The 20,699-nt window shown below is 47.1% G+C and overlaps 1 protein-coding gene across 3 annotated transcripts in view; it reads right to left on the bottom strand.

Moving 5' to 3' along the window:
• LOC143785299 (E3 ubiquitin/ISG15 ligase TRIM25-like) overlaps window positions 1-20,699 on the bottom strand; it is a 59,901-nt gene that overhangs the window by 32,055 nt on the left and 7,147 nt on the right. Inside the window, exon 2 of one of the 3 annotated variants that reach the window (XM_077274050.1) lies at window positions 935-3,767. The exons of the other annotated variants lie outside the window; for them this stretch is intronic. Within the exon in view, the coding sequence (XP_077130165.1) occupies window positions 2,000-3,748 (1,749 nt within the window). The 5' untranslated portion in view covers window positions 3,749-3,767 and the 3' untranslated portion in view covers window positions 935-1,999. Of the gene's footprint in view, window positions 1-934; window positions 3,768-20,699 lie in introns of those variants that run through there. 3 annotated transcript variants of the gene reach the window in all.

Here is a 20,699-nt window from a genome sequence, read left to right on the forward strand (position 1 = left end):
AAACAAACCAAAAACCGGCAGAGATGCTTACCTGTCTAACTGGGCCTCAATACAATTGCACTGACAGGGTGCAGCGGACCCAAGTAAAATGGCACCTGCGCAGGTGCAATACCAAATGAAACAGCCAGCCTTCAATCAGGGATTGGCCGTGTGGCACACCAGTGCAAAAAAATATACTCTGTATGTGGCGTGTTCACACAAGGAATGAGAGCATCTGGTTCTCAGCCTATTAATGACGCCCTATGGTGGGCTGCCCAGTGCTAACTATGATGCATCCTGTGTGAACAGAGGCCACAGTGTACAGAACCATTTGGGCCCAATTGCACCCCGAAAAAAATACAATGTGGTTGATCGTGCTTTTATGCAATCCTAAAATGACTGAAACCGCTGGATCATAGGTCAGACGGCATCCACAGTGCCTTTATTTGCCTCATTATATAGAATATTCCTCTGGGGATTTGTCAGAATCACGTATTTCAGAGACTTAGGCTACGTTCACATTTGCGTTGGGCGCCGCAGCGTCAGCGCCGCAACGCACAACGCAAACAAAAATGCAGCAAAACGCATGCACAACGATGCGTTTTGCGCCGCATGCGTCCTTTTTTTCATTGATTTTGGACGCAGCAAAAATGCAACTTGCTGCATCCTCTGCGCCCAGAGGCGGGCGCCGCAGTGACGCATGCGGCGCAAAACGCAAGTGCGACGCATGTCCATGCGCCCCCATGTTAAGTATAGGGGCGCATGACGCATGCGGCGACCGATGCTGCGGCGCCGACCGCAAATGTGAACGTAGCCTTACATGGAAACTCCGGTGTAAGAGCTCAGTGCCGAGCACAGGATAAATGTGAGCCGAACCTTACTGCAATCTTTGGGAGGCACAATGAACAAATCAACAGCAGGTGAAGAACTGGTTTTATTTATTTTATTTATTCTTCAGGTCGGTGAGATTACAACAATTCCAAATTCACATCATTTGAGGTTTTGCTACTTTTTACACAATAAAAACAATGTTCTAGAAAAAAAAAAATGTTTTTGCATTGCCTTATTCTAGCAGCTGCAGAATTTTTACTTTTGCGCTGATGGAGCTAAATGAGGACTTGTTTTTTGTGGGATAAGATGGCGATATCAGAGGCACCATTCTTGTTTGCATACGACTTTTTTATTAAATTTATTATTTGTTTTGTTCAACAGTGTGATGAAAACTTAGATTCTGCCACTTTTTCTTTTTTAATTGCTCACTAAGGGGTTAAATGTGTCAGTTTAATAGATTAGGTTGTTCCGAACATTTTATTTAGCTTTGTATTTAACCAAATTATTATTTATGGTCAAATTTATTTTTTTTTTAAAGGATTTGTTCATTTGTGTTTTATTTTATTTTTTTATTTATTTACAGTACTTAGTGCCTTTATGGGACTTGTGCGATTACTTTTCTGATCATTGCTCTAATGCACATGTACTGCAATGCATTATACTCAGTGACATTGCCAGAACACCTTTTTAGATCTTGGTCCCAGAAAGCTCTAACAGGCCCCCCATAACTAGCAGACCCAGAGGTCATTATTTGACCTCCGATTGGGATGACCATCATTGGCAGCAAGTGATCACATCGTGGGGGTGCCGATCGTGTGGGAGACAGAACTCAGCTACCACGTAAGCAAAGATAAGCTGTGCCTGCATGATCGCCATGATGTAACCAATCATTAATTTGCAGGAACCCCTACCCGATGGTGACGTACACTTATGGAATGTGTCTGGAGGTGTTAATGTATTGTGCTGTGCTTTTTGTAGACCAAAAAACATAAATAAAAAAAAAAAAAAACACAGCCAATACTCATACTAGGAAGCGTTAAGGGGAGGCTTTGGTTCCTTCATTCTCGGGACTAGTGGGGTCCCAAAAGTCACAAAAGTTATGGCATATTCAATCCATATACCAGAAGTTAATGAGATAGAAGTAACCCAACAACTGGGACAATTCACACATGAACATTTAATCTCGACCTCAGCTTCTTATTGTAACAGAGGCTCCTTTATACACATACAAGACAACATGTAGGGGTTCAGTGAAGGAGGCGGTGAGGGTATGCAAGTGTCTGATGGGGTCACACAGCTCATAGAAGGACAGACGCCCGGCCTCATAGTCTAAGAAGACTCCAAGTGTTGGACATGTTGGCGTTACAGTGAGAGTTAATTCGACCGAGTTGTGCAATACTTGGCATAGTGTAGCATACATATCCAAACACCAAGATTTATTATTAAGTCCAATCCAAGACTGTTCTCCTTCCCTTTCTATACTGGGATAGGACAATCCAATGCTACATTCTCCTATCTGGTCCCATTCTACCTCCCAGTAATGTCGTCCTGAGGAGAGGACACATCTGCTTAACACCTGGGAGCAAGACACAAATCTATCTTGCGATTCTGGCCTCTCCTGTTTTTGTTTTGATTGTGTTGCCGTTTTCAGATCTTCTGATATCTTCACCCTTTTATGAGCAGTGTCCACATCCAGTAATATGTCTGGAACATGGATCCCGAGCTCTGACGTTACATTGGTGACAATATCCCTCATAGATCTGTGTAAGGTCAGTGAGATCAGAACCTCATCTAGATCAGTCATCTCATCTAGGTCCTCATCTGAAGATTCCTCATGTACAACCATACTTTGACCACAACAAGAGTCTTCTTGATCTGATTTATGTAGGTCAATAATTGGGTCAGTCATGTTTTCCTGCTCTTTGATGCCAGACACATGAACATCAGCATGTCCTGAGTCTTGTCCCACATCCATATCCTCCTCAGAACTGACCTCTTCACCATCTCCCCCTGTGTCCTCATCACCTCCATGACTACATACTGTAATGTCACTTTCTTGTAAGAGTCTTATTGGTTCGGTGACACGACACATCTCCTCCACATGACACATCTTCTTGTACAGCTCGTCCACTTTTATTTCCAGTTCCTTGATCAATTGAGATATTTGGGACACAATCTTCTCCTCCTGCCTGGTGACCTCGCTCAGTGCTTCATTTTCTGCCGCTTCCAGTTGCTTCTTAATGTCCATAAATATCTTACTGATGTTCTTCCTCTTATCGGAGGATTTATCCTGGATCTTCCTCTTACGATCCTGCAGATTCTGGACTCTTGTCTCAATTTCTGATTTTTGTGGATTTAGTTCATCCAGATATTTCCTCAGTTCCTTTTTCTTCTTCTCAGAAGCCTCATCTAGAAGTTCCACCTGGTGTCCTCGGTGTACACCAACCAAACAACAAGATACACACAGACAAGCTGCATCCTGCGGACAGTAATACTCCAGAACCTTCTTGTGGAGGGAACATTTTTTGTAACCAAAAGAATCAGTGGGATCTATTAATATATGATCCACTGTCTTATTGTGGGCTGTCAGGTGGTCATCACATAGCGAGGTCTCACAATGTAGACAGGATTTCACAGCCGGTACAGGAGACTTTGTACAGTAAGTACAGAAGATTCTGGTCTCCTCCATACCAGGCTGAGTAGATGAAAAATGTTCCACTATGTTCCTCAGCATTCGGTTCTTCTCCAGGGCCGGACGCTCCGGATATTCTGCTCTGCAGTCAGGACAGGAATACCCTCCAGCCGCCTCCTGTGCATCCAGCACACTCACAATACATGAGCGGCAGAAGTTGTGTCCACATTTTAGGGATACGGGATCTGCATAGAGGCTCAGGCAGATGGAGCAGTCCAGCTCGTCCCTCAGCTCAGCAGACGCCATTGTAGTGGGAAAGCAGGAACTGAAATTGAAAAAACATTAGAGAGACTGAGTTTTTGAGAATAAACTATTAACCCCTGAAACTCAGAAAATGAGAAAGAAAATCATTAACAGGGCCTAAGGTTGGATGAGAGTAGTACTTATTTCACCTGCTTGTAGTATAGAGAATCCTCCACGAGAACAAAGAAACAAAAGAAAGCAGAGAAACCACAAAACTAGAGTCAGATAGCCGGATCGCCAGTGAGGCAAAATTGTGAATTTCAGCCTTTTCTTGGAGAAGAGAAAATGCAAACGCACACTGTCGGGAGCATAAACAAATCTATTTATTACCGTGTGCGCAAGACTTTTATACCATTTTACCGACAAATGTAGTGGCCATCTTAAATGTTCACCAGCTCCCCTCTTCTCACAAACATGTTATGAGATGGTGTTGATATGTAGTCTTCTCAATGAACTAATAACAGTTTCTCAAAACCTAACACAATTATTAAGAAAATATTAGACCAAATAAACCTTATTTCTGGCACCTCTCGCAACTGATATGGAAGGGTTAATCTGTCCTCTATATTTTTTAGAATTAACTAGTCTCAGTCTTATATGCTGTTTAATATTTTTATTAACGTTTTATATTTGGTGTAATATTTGCCCTCTCTCTCTTTCCACTGTTTTCCTTGTTCTCTAGCCTACATGACCGGCCGTTTGGACTTGGTTTGATCAACTCCCTTAGCTACTTGCAAAAGGTCTTTTGGATCCATGTTTCTCCATTTAGGTTAGGCTGTCTGTACTACTTCTCCCAAAACCTTATTCATACAGTCAAGGATTGTATTCATCAGTATTTTATTATCAATGTGCAGCGCCCCAGAGTCCTGGTCGTTGCAGTACTGTGGCTCCGCCACTAAGGGGAGCTACGGTGCGTCCGATGGCACTGAAGGAGTTCATCTGATCAGGTATCACAGACACCAATACATTTCACAGCTGGGCCTCCGGGGGGAGCTAAGGGTGCTATTCATTAGGCCACTCCCCACCATAGTGGGTAAACTGGGGGTCAGGCAGGAAGTTAGATCAGAAAGCTGACTGGATTGGATGAAGCAACACCTGGTGGCAGAGGGTGTTGTGGAGGAAGAGACAGTAGGGTCTCTGTCAGGGGTGGGATCCTGACAGAGGCTTGGCATTGAAAAGAACGTAACGGGTCCGCGCCAGCTCCGGGAAGCGGCGGGACCCAAGAAAGGACTAGAAGCGAGACAGATTGTGCTGAGTGAGAAACGAGATCAAGCAATAGGAGAATACCAGTAGGAGTCGTGCTGTAAGACCGAAGCAACATCCTACTGAGGCGCACTACCGGTGGCCGGAACGCCGAGGGAGTAGAATAACATTCAGCTTCAAGCAATACTCCAAACAGCGGCAGGGCAGTCAGTCTCAGGCGGGCTGTCTAACTCAAATCACCTATGAAGTCTTGGGAGGCAATTGTGGGAGAGGGGCGTCTCTAGGGTCCCGGAAGAACTCCAGGCCTACCCGTCAAACGGGTGCCATTCCTACCCGAACCTCAGGGAGGGACAGAGGATTAGCAGAACATCATCTAGTCGAGTTGTGAGGGAACATCAGAAACAGACAACAGTTGTGGGGTACTTTCCGTAAGCACAGCAGGGAAGGACTACAACACATAGCGCTAGGGGGAAGGCACAGATTTCCTCCTGTGAAGAGAACTCTGGAAGTGTCATTGGACCGGCCGGACTTGCGCAGCCTGGTGAGCCGTATTCTGGACTGAGGACCCAGAGATCTTCAGTAAAGAGGTAAAGAGACTGCAACCTGGTGTCCTCGTTATTTACCGCGACCTGCACCCCACAACTGCACCGCTACACCACCACTTATTGCACCGGACGTCCCCCACTGACAGACAGGGCCACGGACCGGGTCTAGCCACCGTGACAACCCCAGAACTGATAACTCAGAGGCCCGGCTCCGGGTACCCCTCGGCCCTGCGGCGGTGTGGGGGCGCTCCAACTTGGCGTCACGAACAGGATCTACTTAAGCCTGAAGAATCAGGTCATGTGTGTCTTGGAACTGTGATTTATTGTGCTTGGACTGTACTTTATTGCAAAGACTGTGGATTGTCACTTGCCGCCAAAAATTCGCACCAAAACCGCCGCCATTACAGCGCTAAGGAGAGCGCAGGAGAAGAAGAAGGGCGTGGAAGTGGGCGTGAACAAGCTGAAGGGCGCGAAAGACAATGGCCGCCCAGTCTAAATATCTCGGCCCCTTGAGGACGTGTCCGTCAGCAGCCGAGATCCGCCTCCTGATCCTCAATGGTGGGCAGAGACTGAGAAAACAAAACCGCCCACGAAGGAGAGAGCGGGAAAAGGACCAGGAAGAAGAAGTGAGCGACATGGAGGACGCCATGGCGAGCCGCCCGGAGCCGGAGCGTGGGGTCGGAGCAGAGGACTCCCCCAGCCACCCGGAGGGGCACCGCAACCAAGCCTCCACCACTGATGCTGAATTCCTGCAGGCCGGAGTGGACGAGCTCAGCGACCGACCCTGGCGGACCCAGCTGAGCACTGAGGCCGGGTGGAAGAAGGCCATCATCAGGAGCCTCACCAGACGTCTGTCGGCAGCCTCATCTGGTCCGGAACAGGAAAGAAGTCCCAGCGCTCCGAAGCTGGAAAGCAAGGCCCTGCCGGAAAGCGAGATGCTGCGAGCGGAGATGACGACGCCGCAGCGCAAAGCCCTGCAGCCAGCATTCCAGACCCCAGCGGAGGCAGAGCAGACCGGCACCGGAGGGACCGCATCTGAAGCAGGTATGAAGGACGACCCTGCCCTGACGACCGACACCCCTCCAGTGACTGCTAGTGCCACAACTGCTGACTCCATTCCAGTGACTGGTCTTGCAGCAGCCGCTACCTCTGCTGCAGCAAATGTCCCTACTCAAGCTGCGCAGACCTCCATCGCTGCGCACGATTTAACAGTACATGCAAGACGGATTAACGGCGTTTGTCCAGCACTGGGTGTAACCCTGGACCTCACTCTTCCCGGGCCAAGAGGGGTAAAGTGCCAGGTGCAGCCCTGGAAGCCGTCCAACTAAACCTCGGAAACCTGAAACTGTACATAGTTAACTGTTTGTTTCCCTGCTTTTTGCTGCTTTAAACCCGACCTGGGTTAACTCTTAAAGGGATCCCTTTGTTTACCCGGGATCCCTTCCTCTGCTTTTGCTTTTGTTTCCCGTTTCCTCATTGTTGAAAAGAACTGCTGGATCATGAACAGTGCATGATACAAACTGCTTGTAAATAGTTTGCACCTTCTTAAAGGGGCTTCTTACTGGTTTTTACTTAAATAAAGACTCTTTGCGAAGATACCGCACTGGAACCTTTGCTGAGTATGGACTGGTAGCTTGAGAAGAAACGCTACCTCATAGAGACTTGGTCCCCTCTTAAAGGGGATGTTCATTTGTTATGCTTAAACTGTGATATTGCTTAAGATAGGAAGCAATAATGTCTTGACCAAAGAAAGATGATAATGCTTATATGAGAAAAGTTATATGTGTTTAATTAGTTAAATGTGAAGAAATACTGATGATGTGCTCTGAGAAGTAAAAGGTGAAAGATAGAAGCAGGATGCAGTGGACCTGTAGGGATAGATGTGGTGTCCAGCATGCAAGAAAGAAAGATAATGAGAAGGTTTAATGTTCAAAAGAAAATGCTTGATAATGTTGATAGATAGTTAGGATAGAAGGTAAACCCTGAGTCCTCCTAGGAGTCATGTAGAGATGACTCAATGCTCTTAAACTGAAAGTAATGTTATGTTCTATACTGTGTATAGTAGTTGAAAAGGCAGTAGGCCCTGGCTGAACGGGGCGGTCCTGTAAAAGAAAGGAGAGGCAGTAGGTCTGGTGCCGATAGGACAGGCGGTCCTGCAGATTTAAAGAAGGAGAATGAAAAAAGTTAAATTACCTTATAATGTGATTATAAGAAGGTCTTTAGTGGATACCGAGTGTATGTCCTTAAGGGCAATGTTAAATTATTGTTCAACAATTTTGCACTTAGTAGAATACCCGGTTGGGTAACAGAAGTTAATTATAGCATGTTGCTATGATATTTTACTATGTTTGTAACGTTCAAGTGTCCTTACCTCCCATAAAGGGAAGCCTGTTCAAATATGCTTATTGTTATTGCACGTCTTTTTGCTAACTTGTATTGTTGTTTTCTTCCCAGTCCCGGAGTACTGTGTTTAACCAGGGGGGAGTGCAGCGCCCCAGAGTCCTGGTCGTTGCAGTACTGTGGCTCCGCCACTAAGGGGAGCTATGGTGCGTCCGATGGCACTGAAGGAGTTCATCTGATCAGGTATCACAGACACCAATACATTTCACAGCTGGGCCTCCGGGGGGAGCTGTTGTGAATTTACCTTTTGGCTCCCTCTAGTGGCTACTAGGGATTTGACTCTGGGTATGTCATTCATCCCTTGTATGCTCACCTGGGTCGTTAGGTCAGGGGTGTTGCTATATAAGCTCCCTGGACCTTCAGTTCAATGCCTGGCAACGTTGATATCAGAGCTAATCTGTAGTGCTCTTGTCTACTGATCCTGGTTCCTGCTTGATTAAGCTAAGTCTGCTTTTTTGCTTTTTGCTATCTGTTTTTGTTTTGCATTTCTGTCCAGCTTGTGTTTAATCTGTATCCTGACCTTGCTGGAAGCTCTAGGGTGGCTGGTGTGCTCCCCCCGGGCCGTTAGACGGTTCGGGGGTTCTTGAATCTCCAGTGTGGATTTTTGATAGGGTTTTTGTTGACCATATAAGTTATCTTACTACATTCTGCTATTAGTAAGTGGGCCTCTCTTTGCTATACCTAGTTCATCTCTGTGTTTGTCATTTCCTCTTACCTCACCGTTATTATTTGTGGGGGGCTTGTATCCTACTTTTGGGGTCCTTTCTCTGGATGCAAGAGAGGTCTTTATTTTCCTCTTCTAGGGGTAGTTAGCTCTCCGGCTGGCGCGAGACATCTAGCGACCAACGTAGGCATGTTCCCCGGCTACTTCTAGTGTTGGCGTTAGGAGTAGATATATGGTCAACCCAGTTACCACTGCCCTATGAGCTGGATTTTTGTACTTCGCAGACTGGCTGATATCTCTGAGACCCTCGCCATTGGGGTCATAACAGTTTGCCAGGCCAGTATTAAATGTTAAATGCATTGCAGAAGCGGGATTATAAGAAAGAAAGTTCTGAGTTTTTTTTTCTCTCTCTCATTTTTTTTTTTTTTTTCTTTTCCCCTTTACCTCTGAGTGGCTTGTGATTGCTGCAGACATGAATGTCCAGACCTTGATTACAAGTGTGGACCAGCTTGCTGCTCGTGTGCAGGGCATACAAGACTATGTTATCAGAAATCCTAGGTCAGAACCTAAGATACCGATTCCTGAACTGTTTTCCGGAGACAGATTTAAGTTTAGAAATTTCAGGAATAATTGTAAATTGTTTTTGTCCCTGAGACCCTGTTCCTCTGGAGACTCAGCTCAGCAAGTGAAAATTGTTATTTCTTTTTTACGGGGCGACCCTCAGGATTGGGCTTTCTCGCTGGCGCCAGGAGATCCGGCATTGGCTGATATTGATGCGTTTTTTCTGGCGCTCGGTTTGCTTTATGAGGAACCCAATCTTGAGATTCAGGCTGAAAAAGCCTTGCTGGCTATGTCTCAGGGCCAGGACGAGGCTGAAGTGTATTGCCAAAAATGTCGGAAATGGTCCGTGCTGACCCAGTGGAACGAGTGTGCATTGGCTGCAAATTTTAGAAATGGTCTTTCTGAAGCCATTAAGAATGTGATGGTGGGTTTTCCCATTCCCACAGGTCTGAATGATTCCATGGCCCTGGCAATTCAAATTGACCGGCGGTTGCGGGAGCGCAAAACCGCAAATTCCCTCATGGTGTTATCTGAACAGGCACCTGATTTAATGCAATGTGATAGAATCCTGACTAGATATGAGCGGAAAATTAATAGACGCCAGAATGGCTTGTGTTACTACTGTGGTGATTCTACACATGTTATCTCAGCATGCTCTAAGCGTCTTACTAAGGTTGTTAGTCCTGTCGCCATTGGTAATTTGCAACCTAAGTTTATTCTATCAGTAACTTTGATTTGCTCACTGTCATCGTATCCTGTCATGGCGTTTGTGGATTCAGGTGCTGCCCTGAGTCTTATGGATCTGTCATTTGCCAAGCGCTGCGGTTTTGTTCTTGAGCCATTAGAAAATCCTATCCCTCTTAGGGGTATTGATTCTACGCCATTGGCAGAAAATAAACCGCAGTTTTGGACACAGGTTACCATGTGCATGACTCCTGAACATCGGGAGGTGATACGTTTTCTTGTTCTGCATAAGATGCATGATTTGGTTGTTTTGGGGTTGCCATGGTTACAGACCCATAATCCAGTCTTGGACTGGAAGGCAATGTCAGTTTCAAGTTGGGGCTGTCATGGAATTCATGGAGATTCCCTGCCCGTGTCTATTGCTACTTCTACGCCTTCGGAAGTTCCGGCGTATTTATCTGATTATCAGGATGTCTTCAGCGAGTCTAGGTCAAGTGCATTGCCTCCTCATAGGGAATGTGACTGTGCAATAGATTTGATTCCAGGCAGTAAGTTTCCTAAGGGAAGACTGTTTAATCTGTCGGTACCTGAACATACCGCTATGCGTTCATATATCAAGGAGTCTCTGGAGAAAGGGCATATCCGTCCTTCTTCTTCCCCTCTTGGTGCGGGATTCTTTTTTGTGGCCAAAAAGGACGGATCTTTGAGGCCTTGTATTGACTATCGGCTTTTAAATAAGATCACTGTCAAATTTCAGTATCCTTTGCCGCTGTTGTCAGACTTGTTTGCCCGGATTAAAGGTGCCAAGTGGTTCACCAAGATAGACCTTCGTGGTGCGTACAACCTTGTGCGCATTAAGCAAGGAGATGAATGGAAAACCGCATTCAATACGCCCGAAGGTCATTTTGAGTACTTGGTGATGCCATTTGGGCTCTCTAATGCACCTTCAGTTTTTCAGTCCTTTATGCATGACATCTTCCGGAAGTATCTGGATAAATTTTTGATCGTTTATCTGGATGATATTCTGTTTTTTTCTGATGATTGGGACTCGCATGTGGAGCAGGTCAGGATGGTTTTCAAGATTTTGCGTGAAAATTCTTTGTTTGTTAAAGGCTCAAAGTGTCTCTTTGGTGTACAGAAGGTTCCCTTTTTAGGGTTCATTTTTTCCCCTTCTGCTGTGGAGATGGACCCAGTCAAGGTCCGAGCTATTCATGATTGGACTCAACCCTCGTCAGTTAAGAGTCTTCAGAAGTTCTTGGGTTTTGCTAACTTCTACCGTCGTTTTATCGCTAATTTTTCTAGCGTTGTTAAACCGTTGACGGATATGACCAAGAAAGGCTCTGATGTGGCTAACTGGGCTCCTGCTGCCGTGGAGGCTTTCCAAGAGTTGAAACGCCGGTTTACTTCTGCGCCTGTTTTGTGCCAGCCTGACATCTCACTTCCCTTTCAGGTTGAGGTGGATGCTTCGGAGATTGGGGCAGGGGCCGTTTTGTCGCAGAGAGGCCCTGGTTGCTCTACTATGAGACCTTGTGCCTTTTTCTCTAGGAAGTTTTCGCCGGCAGAGCGAAATTATGATGTGGGCAATCGGGAGTTGTTGGCCATGAAATGGGCATTTGAGGAGTGGCGTCATTGGCTCGAGGGTGCTAAGCATCGTGTGGTGGTCTTGACTGATCACAAAAATCTGATGTATCTCGAGTCTGCTAAACGCCTGAATCCTAGACAGGCCCGCTGGTCATTGTTTTTCTCCCGTTTTGACTTTGTGGTCTCGTATTTACCAGGTTCTAAGAATGTGAAGGCCGATGCTCTGTCTAGGAGCTTTGTGCCTGATGCTCCTGGAGTCGCTGAACCTGTGGGTATTCTTAAGGAAGGAGTTATCTTGTCAGCTATTTCTCCAGATCTGCGACGTGTGTTGCAGAGATTTCAGGCTGGTAGGCCTGACTCTTGTCCACCTGACAGATTGTTTGTGCCTGCTAAATGGACCAACAGAGTCATTTCCGAGGTTCATTCCTCAGTGTTGGCAGGGCACCCGGGAAATTTTGGCACCAGAGATCTGGTGGCCAGGTCCTTTTGGTGGCCTTCCTTGTCAAGGGATGTGCGGTCATTTGTGCAGTCCTGTGGTACTTGTGCTCGAGCTAAGCCTTGCTGTTCACGTGCCAGCGGGTTGCTCTTGCCCTTGCCTGTCCCGAAGAGACCTTGGACACACATCTCTATGGATTTCATTTCGGATCTTCCGGTGTCTCAGGGCATGTCTGTCATCTGGGTGATATGTGATCGTTTCTCCAAGATGGTCCATCTGGTTCCTTTGCCTAAGCTGCCTTCCTCTTCTGATCTGGTTCCTGTGTTCTTCCAGAACGTGGTTCGTTTGCACGGCATTCCTGAGAATATTGTGTCGGACAGAGGATCCCAGTTTGTTTCCAGGTTCTGGCGATCCTTTTGTGGTAGGATGGGCATTGAATTGTCGTTCTCGTCCGCTTTTCATCCACAGACTAACGGACAAACGGAACGAACTAATCAGACTCTGGAGGCGTATTTGAGGTGTTTTGTCTCTTCTGATCAGGATGATTGGGTGACCTTCTTGCCGTTGGCTGAATTTGCCCTTAATAATCGGGCTAGTTCTGCCACCTTGGTTTCGCCATTTTTCTGCAACTCCGGTTTCCATCCTCGTTTTTCCTCGGGACATGTGGAGCCTTCTGACTGTCCTGGAGTGGATTCTGTGGTGGATAGGTTGCAGCGGATCTGGAATCATGTGGTGGACAACTTGAAGTTGTCACAGGAGAAGGCTCAGCGTTTTGCCAACCGCCGCCGCGGTGTGGGTCCCCGACTTCGTGTTGGGGATTTGGTATGGCTGTCTTCTCGATTTGTTCCTATGAAGGTCTCCTCTCCCAAATTTAAGCCTCGATTCATTGGTCCTTACAAGATATTGGAGATCCTTAATCCTGTATCATTTCGCCTGGATCTTCCGGTGTCGTTTGCCATTCACAACGTATTTCATAGGTCCTTGTTGCGGCGGTACGTTGTGCCTGTGGTTCCTTCTGCTGAGCCTCCTGCTCCGGTGTTGGTTGAGGGCGAGTTGGAGTACGTGGTGGAGAAGATCTTAGATTCTCGTCTCTCCAGGCGGAGGCTTCAGTACCTGGTCAAGTGGAAGGGCTATGGTCAGGAGGATAATTCCTGGGTGGTCGCCTCTGATGTACATGCGGCCGATTTAGTTCGTGCCTTTCACGCCGCTCATCCTGATCGTCCTGGTGGTCTTGGTGAGGGTTCGGTGACCCCTCACTAAGGGGGGGGGTACTGTTGTGAATTTACCTTTTGGCTCCCTCTAGTGGCTACTAGGGATTTGACTCTGGGTATGTCATTCATCCCTTGTATGCTCACCTGGGTCGTTAGGTCAGGGGTGTTGCTATATAAGCTCCCTGGACCTTCAGTTCAATGCCTGGCAACGTTGATATCAGAGCTAATCTGTAGTGCTCTTGTCTACTGATCCTGGTTCCTGCTTGATTAAGCTAAGTCTGCTTTTTTGCTTTTTGCTATCTGTTTTTGTTTTGCATTTCTGTCCAGCTTGTGTTTAATCTGTATCCTGACCTTGCTGGAAGCTCTAGGGTGGCTGGTGTTCTCCCCCTGGGCCGTTAGACGGTTCGGGGGTTCTTGAATCTCCAGTGTGGATTTTTGATAGGGTTTTTGTTGACCATATAAGTTATCTTACTACATTCTGCTATTAGTAAGTGGGCCTCTCTTTGCTATACCTAGTTCATCTCTGTTTGTCATTTCCTCTTACCTCACCGTTATTATTTGTGGGGGGCTTGTATCCTACTTTTGGGGTCCTTTCTCTGGATGCAAGAGAGGTCTTTATTTTCCTCTTCTAGGGGTAGTTAGCTCTCCGGCTGGCGTGAGACATCTAGCGACCAACGTAGGCATGTTCCCCGGCTACTTTTAGTGTTGGCGTTAGGAGTAGATATATGGTCAACCCAGTTACCACTGCTCTATGAGCTGGATTTTTGTACTTCGCAGACTGGCTGATATCTCTGAGACCCTCGCCATTGGGGTCATAACAGGGAGCTAAGGGTGCTATTCATTAGGCCACTCCCCACCATAGTGGGTAAACTGGGGGTCAGGCAGGAAGTTAGATCAGAAAGCTGACTGGATTGGACGAAGCAACACCTGGTGGCAGAGGGTGTTGTGGAGGAAGAGACAGTAGGGTCTCTGTCAGGGGTGGGATCCTGACAGAGGCTTGGCATTGAAAAGAACGTAACGGGTCCGCGCCAGCTCCGGGAAGCGGCGGGACCCAAGAAAGGACTAGAAGCGAGATAGATTGTGCTGAGTGAGAAACGAGATCAAGCAATAGGAGAATACCAGTAGGAGTCGTGCTGTAAGACCGAAGCAACATCCTACTGAGGCGCACTACCGGTGGCCGGAACGCCGAGGGAGTAGAATAACATTCAGCTTCAAGCAATACTCCAAACAGCGGCAGGGCAGTCAGTCTCAGGCGGGCTGTCTAACTCAAATCACCTATGAAGTCTTGGGAGGCAATTGTGGGAGAGGGGTGTCTCTAGGGTCCCGGAAGAACTCCAGGCCTACCCGACAAACGGGTGCCGTTCTAACCGTAACATCAGGAAGGGACGGACGATTAGAAGAACATCATTTAATTGAGTTGTGAGGGAACTTAAGAAACAGACACAACAGTTGTGGGGTACTTTCCGTAAGCACAGCAGGGGAGGACTACAACACATAGCGCTAGGGGGAAGGCACAGATTTCCTCCTGTGAAGAGAACTCTGGAGGTGCCATTGGACCGGCCGGACTTGCGCAGCCTGGTGAGCCGTATTCTGGACTGAGGACCCAGAGATCTCCAGTAAAGAGGTAAAGAGACTGCAACCTGGTGTCCTCGTTATTTACCGCGACCTGCACCCCACAACTGCACCGTTACAACACCACTTATTATTCACTGTGCGCCCCACGGCAGGGTCACCAAAATGTTTCTGTTTGTTGGTGCAATATGTTAGCATTTGGGGCCCCATTTTAAACTTTTGCCTAGGGCCCCACTTTGCCTAAAACCGGCCCTGCTCAAGGCTACATGTGGCTCACGACCCTCTCTCAGAGCTAAATGTGGCTCTCAAGGTCAGAAACATTGGGGACCTCTGGTATATTGCATATTTTCTACTATCTGATCATCATACATGTTCCCTCTGTTAAGGCACCTTTTTATATCTATTTTTATTTTCATTGGATTATTTTCTATTAAACATACACTCACTGGCCACTTTATTAGGTACACCTGTCTTGTTAACACTTAATTTCTAATCAGCCAATCACATGGCGGCAACTCAGTGCATTTAGGCATGTAGACATGGTCAAGACAATCTCCTGCAGTTCAAACCGAGCATCAGTATGGGGAAGAAAGGTGATTTGAGTGCCTTTGAACGTGGCATGGTTGTTGGTGCCAGAAGGGCTGGTCTGAGTATTTCAGAAACTGCTGATCTACTGGGATTTTCACGCACAACCATCTCTAGGGTTTACAGAGAATGGTCCGAAAAAGAAAAAAAATCCAGTGAGCGGCAGTTCTGTGGGCGGAAATGCCTTGTTGATGCCAGAGGTCAGAGGAGAATGGGCAGACTGGTTCGAGCTGATAGAAAGGCAACAGTGACTCAAATCGCCACCCTTTACAACCAAGGTAGGCCTAAGAGTCCGGGTCGTTGCAGTACTGTGGCTCCGCCACTAAGGGGAGCTACGGTGCGTCCGATGGCACTGAAGGAGTTCATCTGATCAGGTATCACAGACACCAATACATTTCACAGCCGGGCCTCCGGGGGAGCTAAGGGTTCTATTCATTAGGCCACTCCCCACCATAGTGGGTAAACTGGGGGTCAGGCAGGAAGTTAGATCAGAAAGCTGACTGGATTGGACGAAGCAACACCTGGTGGCAGAGGGTGTTGTGGAGGAAGAGACAGTAGGGTCTCTGTCAGGGGTGGGATCCTGACAGAGGCTTGGCATTGAAAAGAACGTAACGGGTCCGCGCCAGCTCCGGGAAGCGGCGGGACCCAAGAAAGGACTAGAAGCGAGATAGATTGTGCTGAGTGAGAAACGAGATCAAGCAATAGGAGAATACCAGTAGGAGTCGTGCTGTAAGACCGAAGCAACATCCTACTGAGGCGCACTACCGGTGGCCGGAACGCCGAGGGAGTAGAATAACATTCAGCTTCAAGCAATACTCCAAACAGCGGCAGGGCAGTCAGTCTCAGGCGGGCTGTCTAACTCAAATCACCTATGAAGTCTTGGGAGGCAATTGTGGGAGAGGAGCGTCTCTAGGGTCCCGGAAGAACTCCAGGCCTACCCGTCAAACGGGTGCCATTCCTACCCGAACCTCAGGGAGGGACAGAGGATTAGCAGAACATCATCTAGTCGAGTTGTGAGGGAACATCAGAAACAGACACAACAGTTGTGGGGTACTTTCCGTAAGCACAGCAGGGAAGGACTACAACACATAGCGCTAGGGGGAAGGCACAGATTTCCTCCTGTGAAGAGAACTCTGGAAGTGTCATTGGACCGGCCGGACTTGCGCAGCCTGGTGAGCCGTATTCTGGACTGAGGACCCAGAGATCTTCAGTAAAGAGGTAAAGAGACTGCAACCTGGTGTCCTCGTTATTTACCGCGACCTGCACCCCACAACTGCACCGTTACAACACCACTTATTTCACCGGACGTCCCCCACTGACAGACAGGGCCACGGACCGGGTCTAGCCACCGTGACAACCCCAGAACTGATAACTCAGAGGCCCGGCTCCGGGTACCCCTCGGCCCTGCGGCGGTGTGGGGGCGCTCCAAATGGAGTTCCTGAGACTGTGCCCCACATCTTTCCACCTCAACTAGAACCATCCAAAGTACATCTCTATACTCTCACCTTTTTGCTGTGTCACATCAGCCAGGAGTACAGACAGATCTTATAGTTTCTGTGTAGTCCATTCTCTCATTGCATCAAAGCGCATCACTTCAGACCGCTCATTTCATTGAAAAGTCTTAGTTACTTACCGGTGACAGGATTTTTCGAAACCTATGACAGCACCACAAGAGGGGATCTGCCCACCAAGGACTGGAAACCTATAGGCTAAAAAGGATGGCATCTCTCCGTCGCATCAGTTGGGTTACAGAGCATGAGAGGATCTCCAATGGTTACTACAATAAAAAAAAATAAAAAAACACCAAGGCCACAAACTTAAGGTGTGGAATCACCACCCTAGCGAAAGAAGTGCTCACCCACACGTTATATGAGGGAATACAAGTGTGCTGTCATGGGTTCTAAAAAATCCAGTTACTGGTAAGTAACTAAGACTTTAATTTTAAATTACCCATGAGAGCACCGCGAGAGAATTACAGAGAAAATAAGAATTCAGGGAAGGACCACAGCCTGGAGCACCCTTCTTCCAAAAGGCGAGATCGGAAGGTGCACCCATATCCAATCTATAATGCCTATAGAAAGTGTTAGTAAAGGACCAGGTTGCTGCGTCACAAATCTCTTCTATCAAGACAGGTGATCTCTCCACCCAGGAGGTTGCTGCAGCTCATGTGAAGTGAGCCTTTAAACCTTCCGGGCCTGCCTTGCCACTTGTCGAGTAGGCTAAAGAAGTTGACTCCCTAATCCACCTAGAAATTTTGGTGTTTGAGGCTTTAAGCCCTTTCCTGGAACCCTGGAAGGACATGAACAATGACTATCCTTTCTCCAGCTTTCTGTAACGGACAGGTATCTGACTACGCATCTTCTAACATCCAAGGTATGAAGTTAATCCTCCTTCTGGTTCTTCGGATTAGAACAAAAGGAAGGGAAAACGACCTCTTGTAGTCTATGGAACCAGGATTCTCCTTTGGGAAGGTAGGTTGGGTCTGGCTTAAAGATTACTCTGTCATTTAAAAGCTATAGAAAGAGCCTGTATATCTGACTCTGACAGATGTTAAACCTACCAACAGGGCTATTTTAATTGAAAGAATCAAAAGGAGTGCTGATTCTATGGGCTCAAATGGTACATCCGTTAAGGCGGTCAGATTTAAATCTCATGGGACTAATTTTACTTTAGAAATGGGCCTAGATCTCAATGATGCTTTAATAAATTGTGACATCCAATAATTACTAGCCAAATCACAGCTGTACAGAGCCACCACCTGGACTTTTAGGGTACTGGTAGATAAACCTAAATCAAGACCCTTTTGTAAAAATTCCAAAATACTCCCCACAGGCACCCCCATTCTCGACCCTAGACACTGTAGAGGATAAAAACTTCATCCAGATTCTAGCATATATTCTGGTTGTGACTTGACTTCCTACTTTGAAGTAAGGTGGAGATGAGATTAGGGCAAAAAAAACCTCTTTCCTTTAACAGCACCCTTTCAAATTCCATGCCATCAAGTGGAGGCTGGCTTTTTGTGGATGGTACACTGGCCCTTGAGAAAGGAAATTCAGAATCTCTGGAAGAACCCATGGATCAGACATAGACATTTTCTTTATTCATGAGAACCATGGTCTTCTGGGTCAAAAGAGGGCCATCAACACAATCCTTGGCCTGTCCTCCCTGATTTTTCTTATTATTAGCGGGATCAGGGCTACTGGAGAAAAGGCGTATGCCAGGCTGAAATCCCACGGAGCCAGGAAAGCATCCACCACTAGGAAATGACCTTTAGCTGGAACAAGCAACCCGCCACCTCCATCAAGGGTCTGGACTGAGTTTCCCCTCCGGTGATTTATGTAAGCCACTGATACTCACGACAATAAAGTATCCTGCCATGCTGCCCCTGTAGGGATACAAGGAATTTTACTTACATCCTGCTCTACCACTAGTAGTTCCTTTGACTTCGATGACAGTGTTGTCTCACTCCTAGTTCAGACCCTCTGGACTACATCCCTCTTTAGGTGAGCCCCCCTCCATCTCCTGAGACTTGCGTCTGTGGTGACAATCTGCGTAGCTTTAGTAATCCAGGGAACCCCCCTGGACAGGTTTGATCTGTCTAGCCACCAGTGGAAGGATTGTACCGTCTGTAGGAATAGTCATCCTCCCTTCCAGGTGCCCCATAAAGGATACCTCATTCTTTAATATGTCCCATTGCAAACCCGGGAATGGAACGGGGCCCAAAGAACCAGAAGGGACATTGTACTCCTGACTGACTTGAAGGGGACTTCTATTTTAACCACTTGGGTGGGGACATTCCTGCACTGCTGAGTTCAATAAGAGCCCCAGAAACTCAATATTTGGGGGATTCTAATCTGGACTTCTTTAGATTCAGTAGCCAGCCAAGGCCCTTTAGGGAAGCCATCACCTTCTCTAGTTGACTTTTACAATGGTGGATTGATTTGCCAACCACCAGGAAATAATCCAAATATGGAATGATCAACATCTTCCTGAAGAGGAGCAAAGACCTTCATCAAGACCCGATGAGCTATAGCCAGCCCAAATGTGAGGGCCCTGGAGTGAAAGTGCCCAACTACACCGTCAATGATTATTGCAACGCTGAGGCATTTCTGATGTTCCATATGTACGGGCACATGATATTACCCATCTTTCAAATCCAGGACTGCCATGAAACAATGAAAAGCCTCTTCTGATAGGAATCGGGCAATAAGGTTTTACAAAGTGCACATTCCTTGCTTGCTTTAGCCACACACTTCTTTCCCTGGCAATAAATGACAAGAAAAAAGGTGAACCACATTACCAAGTGAACTTTCCCAAAGATCACTTACCACCCGATGCAAGCAAAGGTAATGGTTTGAAAGGAAGGATAAGTCTCAGCCAGGAGATCATCTCTGGAGGCTGCAGATTCATCCACCTTGCTGGAGTGGCGCTGACTGATCTGCCCTCTTTCTTGCAGAACTCTGTCTCTCTGTGGTCCAACTGCTGTGCACATCCACAGAGATGCCATCGCTTCACCTGCTCCTGGGGCTTCCCATCCAGCTGCTGTGGCTGTTGCTGCCCATCTGGCTGCTGCTGCTGCTGCTCCAAATCTGTCTCCATTCTCCTAAAAGGGGGCGGGTGAGCTGGGAAGCACCTGAGCAGTGGTATCAGCATTCTTTGATACTGACCCATGTGCTCCCACCGCTACTCCCAGCATTTCCAGGTTACAAGGCTCCTACGTTGGTCTCGTGTGAAAGTCCCCTTGTACCAACCATGGTGCTTCCAGGAACCTTGGACCAGCCGAGGCAGAGAAGGGATTCCTCCCTGAACTGGCCGGCCAGGCCTGGGAATGCCCTGTCTTTGGGTCTTCTCAACAAGTTTGCCTGTATGAGGTTTCCCTGTCAAGGACAGGAAACCAACTGATGCGAGGGAGAAGTGCCACCCTTTTTTTAAGCCTGAAGGTTTCCCCTATCTTGTGGTGCGGTCATGAGTAATCGATAAACATTAGATCCTTTTGTCTAGTCTGTATATGTCCTTATTATACGTCCCAGGGCATCACTTGCCTTTGCGGGCACCAAACTCTCTAGGTCTGCCCTGGTGCAATTCTATGTCCTCTGTATTTGTCTGTAGAAGGGGACAGGTTGGTTCTCGTGGTCAACATAGCTACAGTCATGGCCAAAAGTATTCACACCCCTGCAATTCTGTCAGATAATACTCAGTTTCTTCCTGAAAATGATTGCAAACACAAATTCTTTGGTATTATTATCTTCATTTAATTTGTCTTAAATGAAAAAACACAAAAAGAATGGTCCTAAAGCCAAATTGGATATAATTCCACACCAAACAAAAAAGGGGGTGGACAAAAGTATTGGCACTGTTCGAAAAATCATGTGATGCTTCTCTAATTAGTGTAATTAACAGCACCTGTAACTTACCTGTGGCACCTAACAGGTGTTGGCAATAACTAAGTCACACTTGCAGCCAGTTGACATGGATTAAAGGTGACTCAAGCTCTGTCCTGTGTCCTTGTGTG

This window comes from Ranitomeya variabilis, chromosome 7 (assembly GCF_051348905.1).
Source record: "Ranitomeya variabilis isolate aRanVar5 chromosome 7, aRanVar5.hap1, whole genome shotgun sequence".
Taxonomy (NCBI): Eukaryota; Metazoa; Chordata; class Amphibia; order Anura; family Dendrobatidae; genus Ranitomeya; species Ranitomeya variabilis.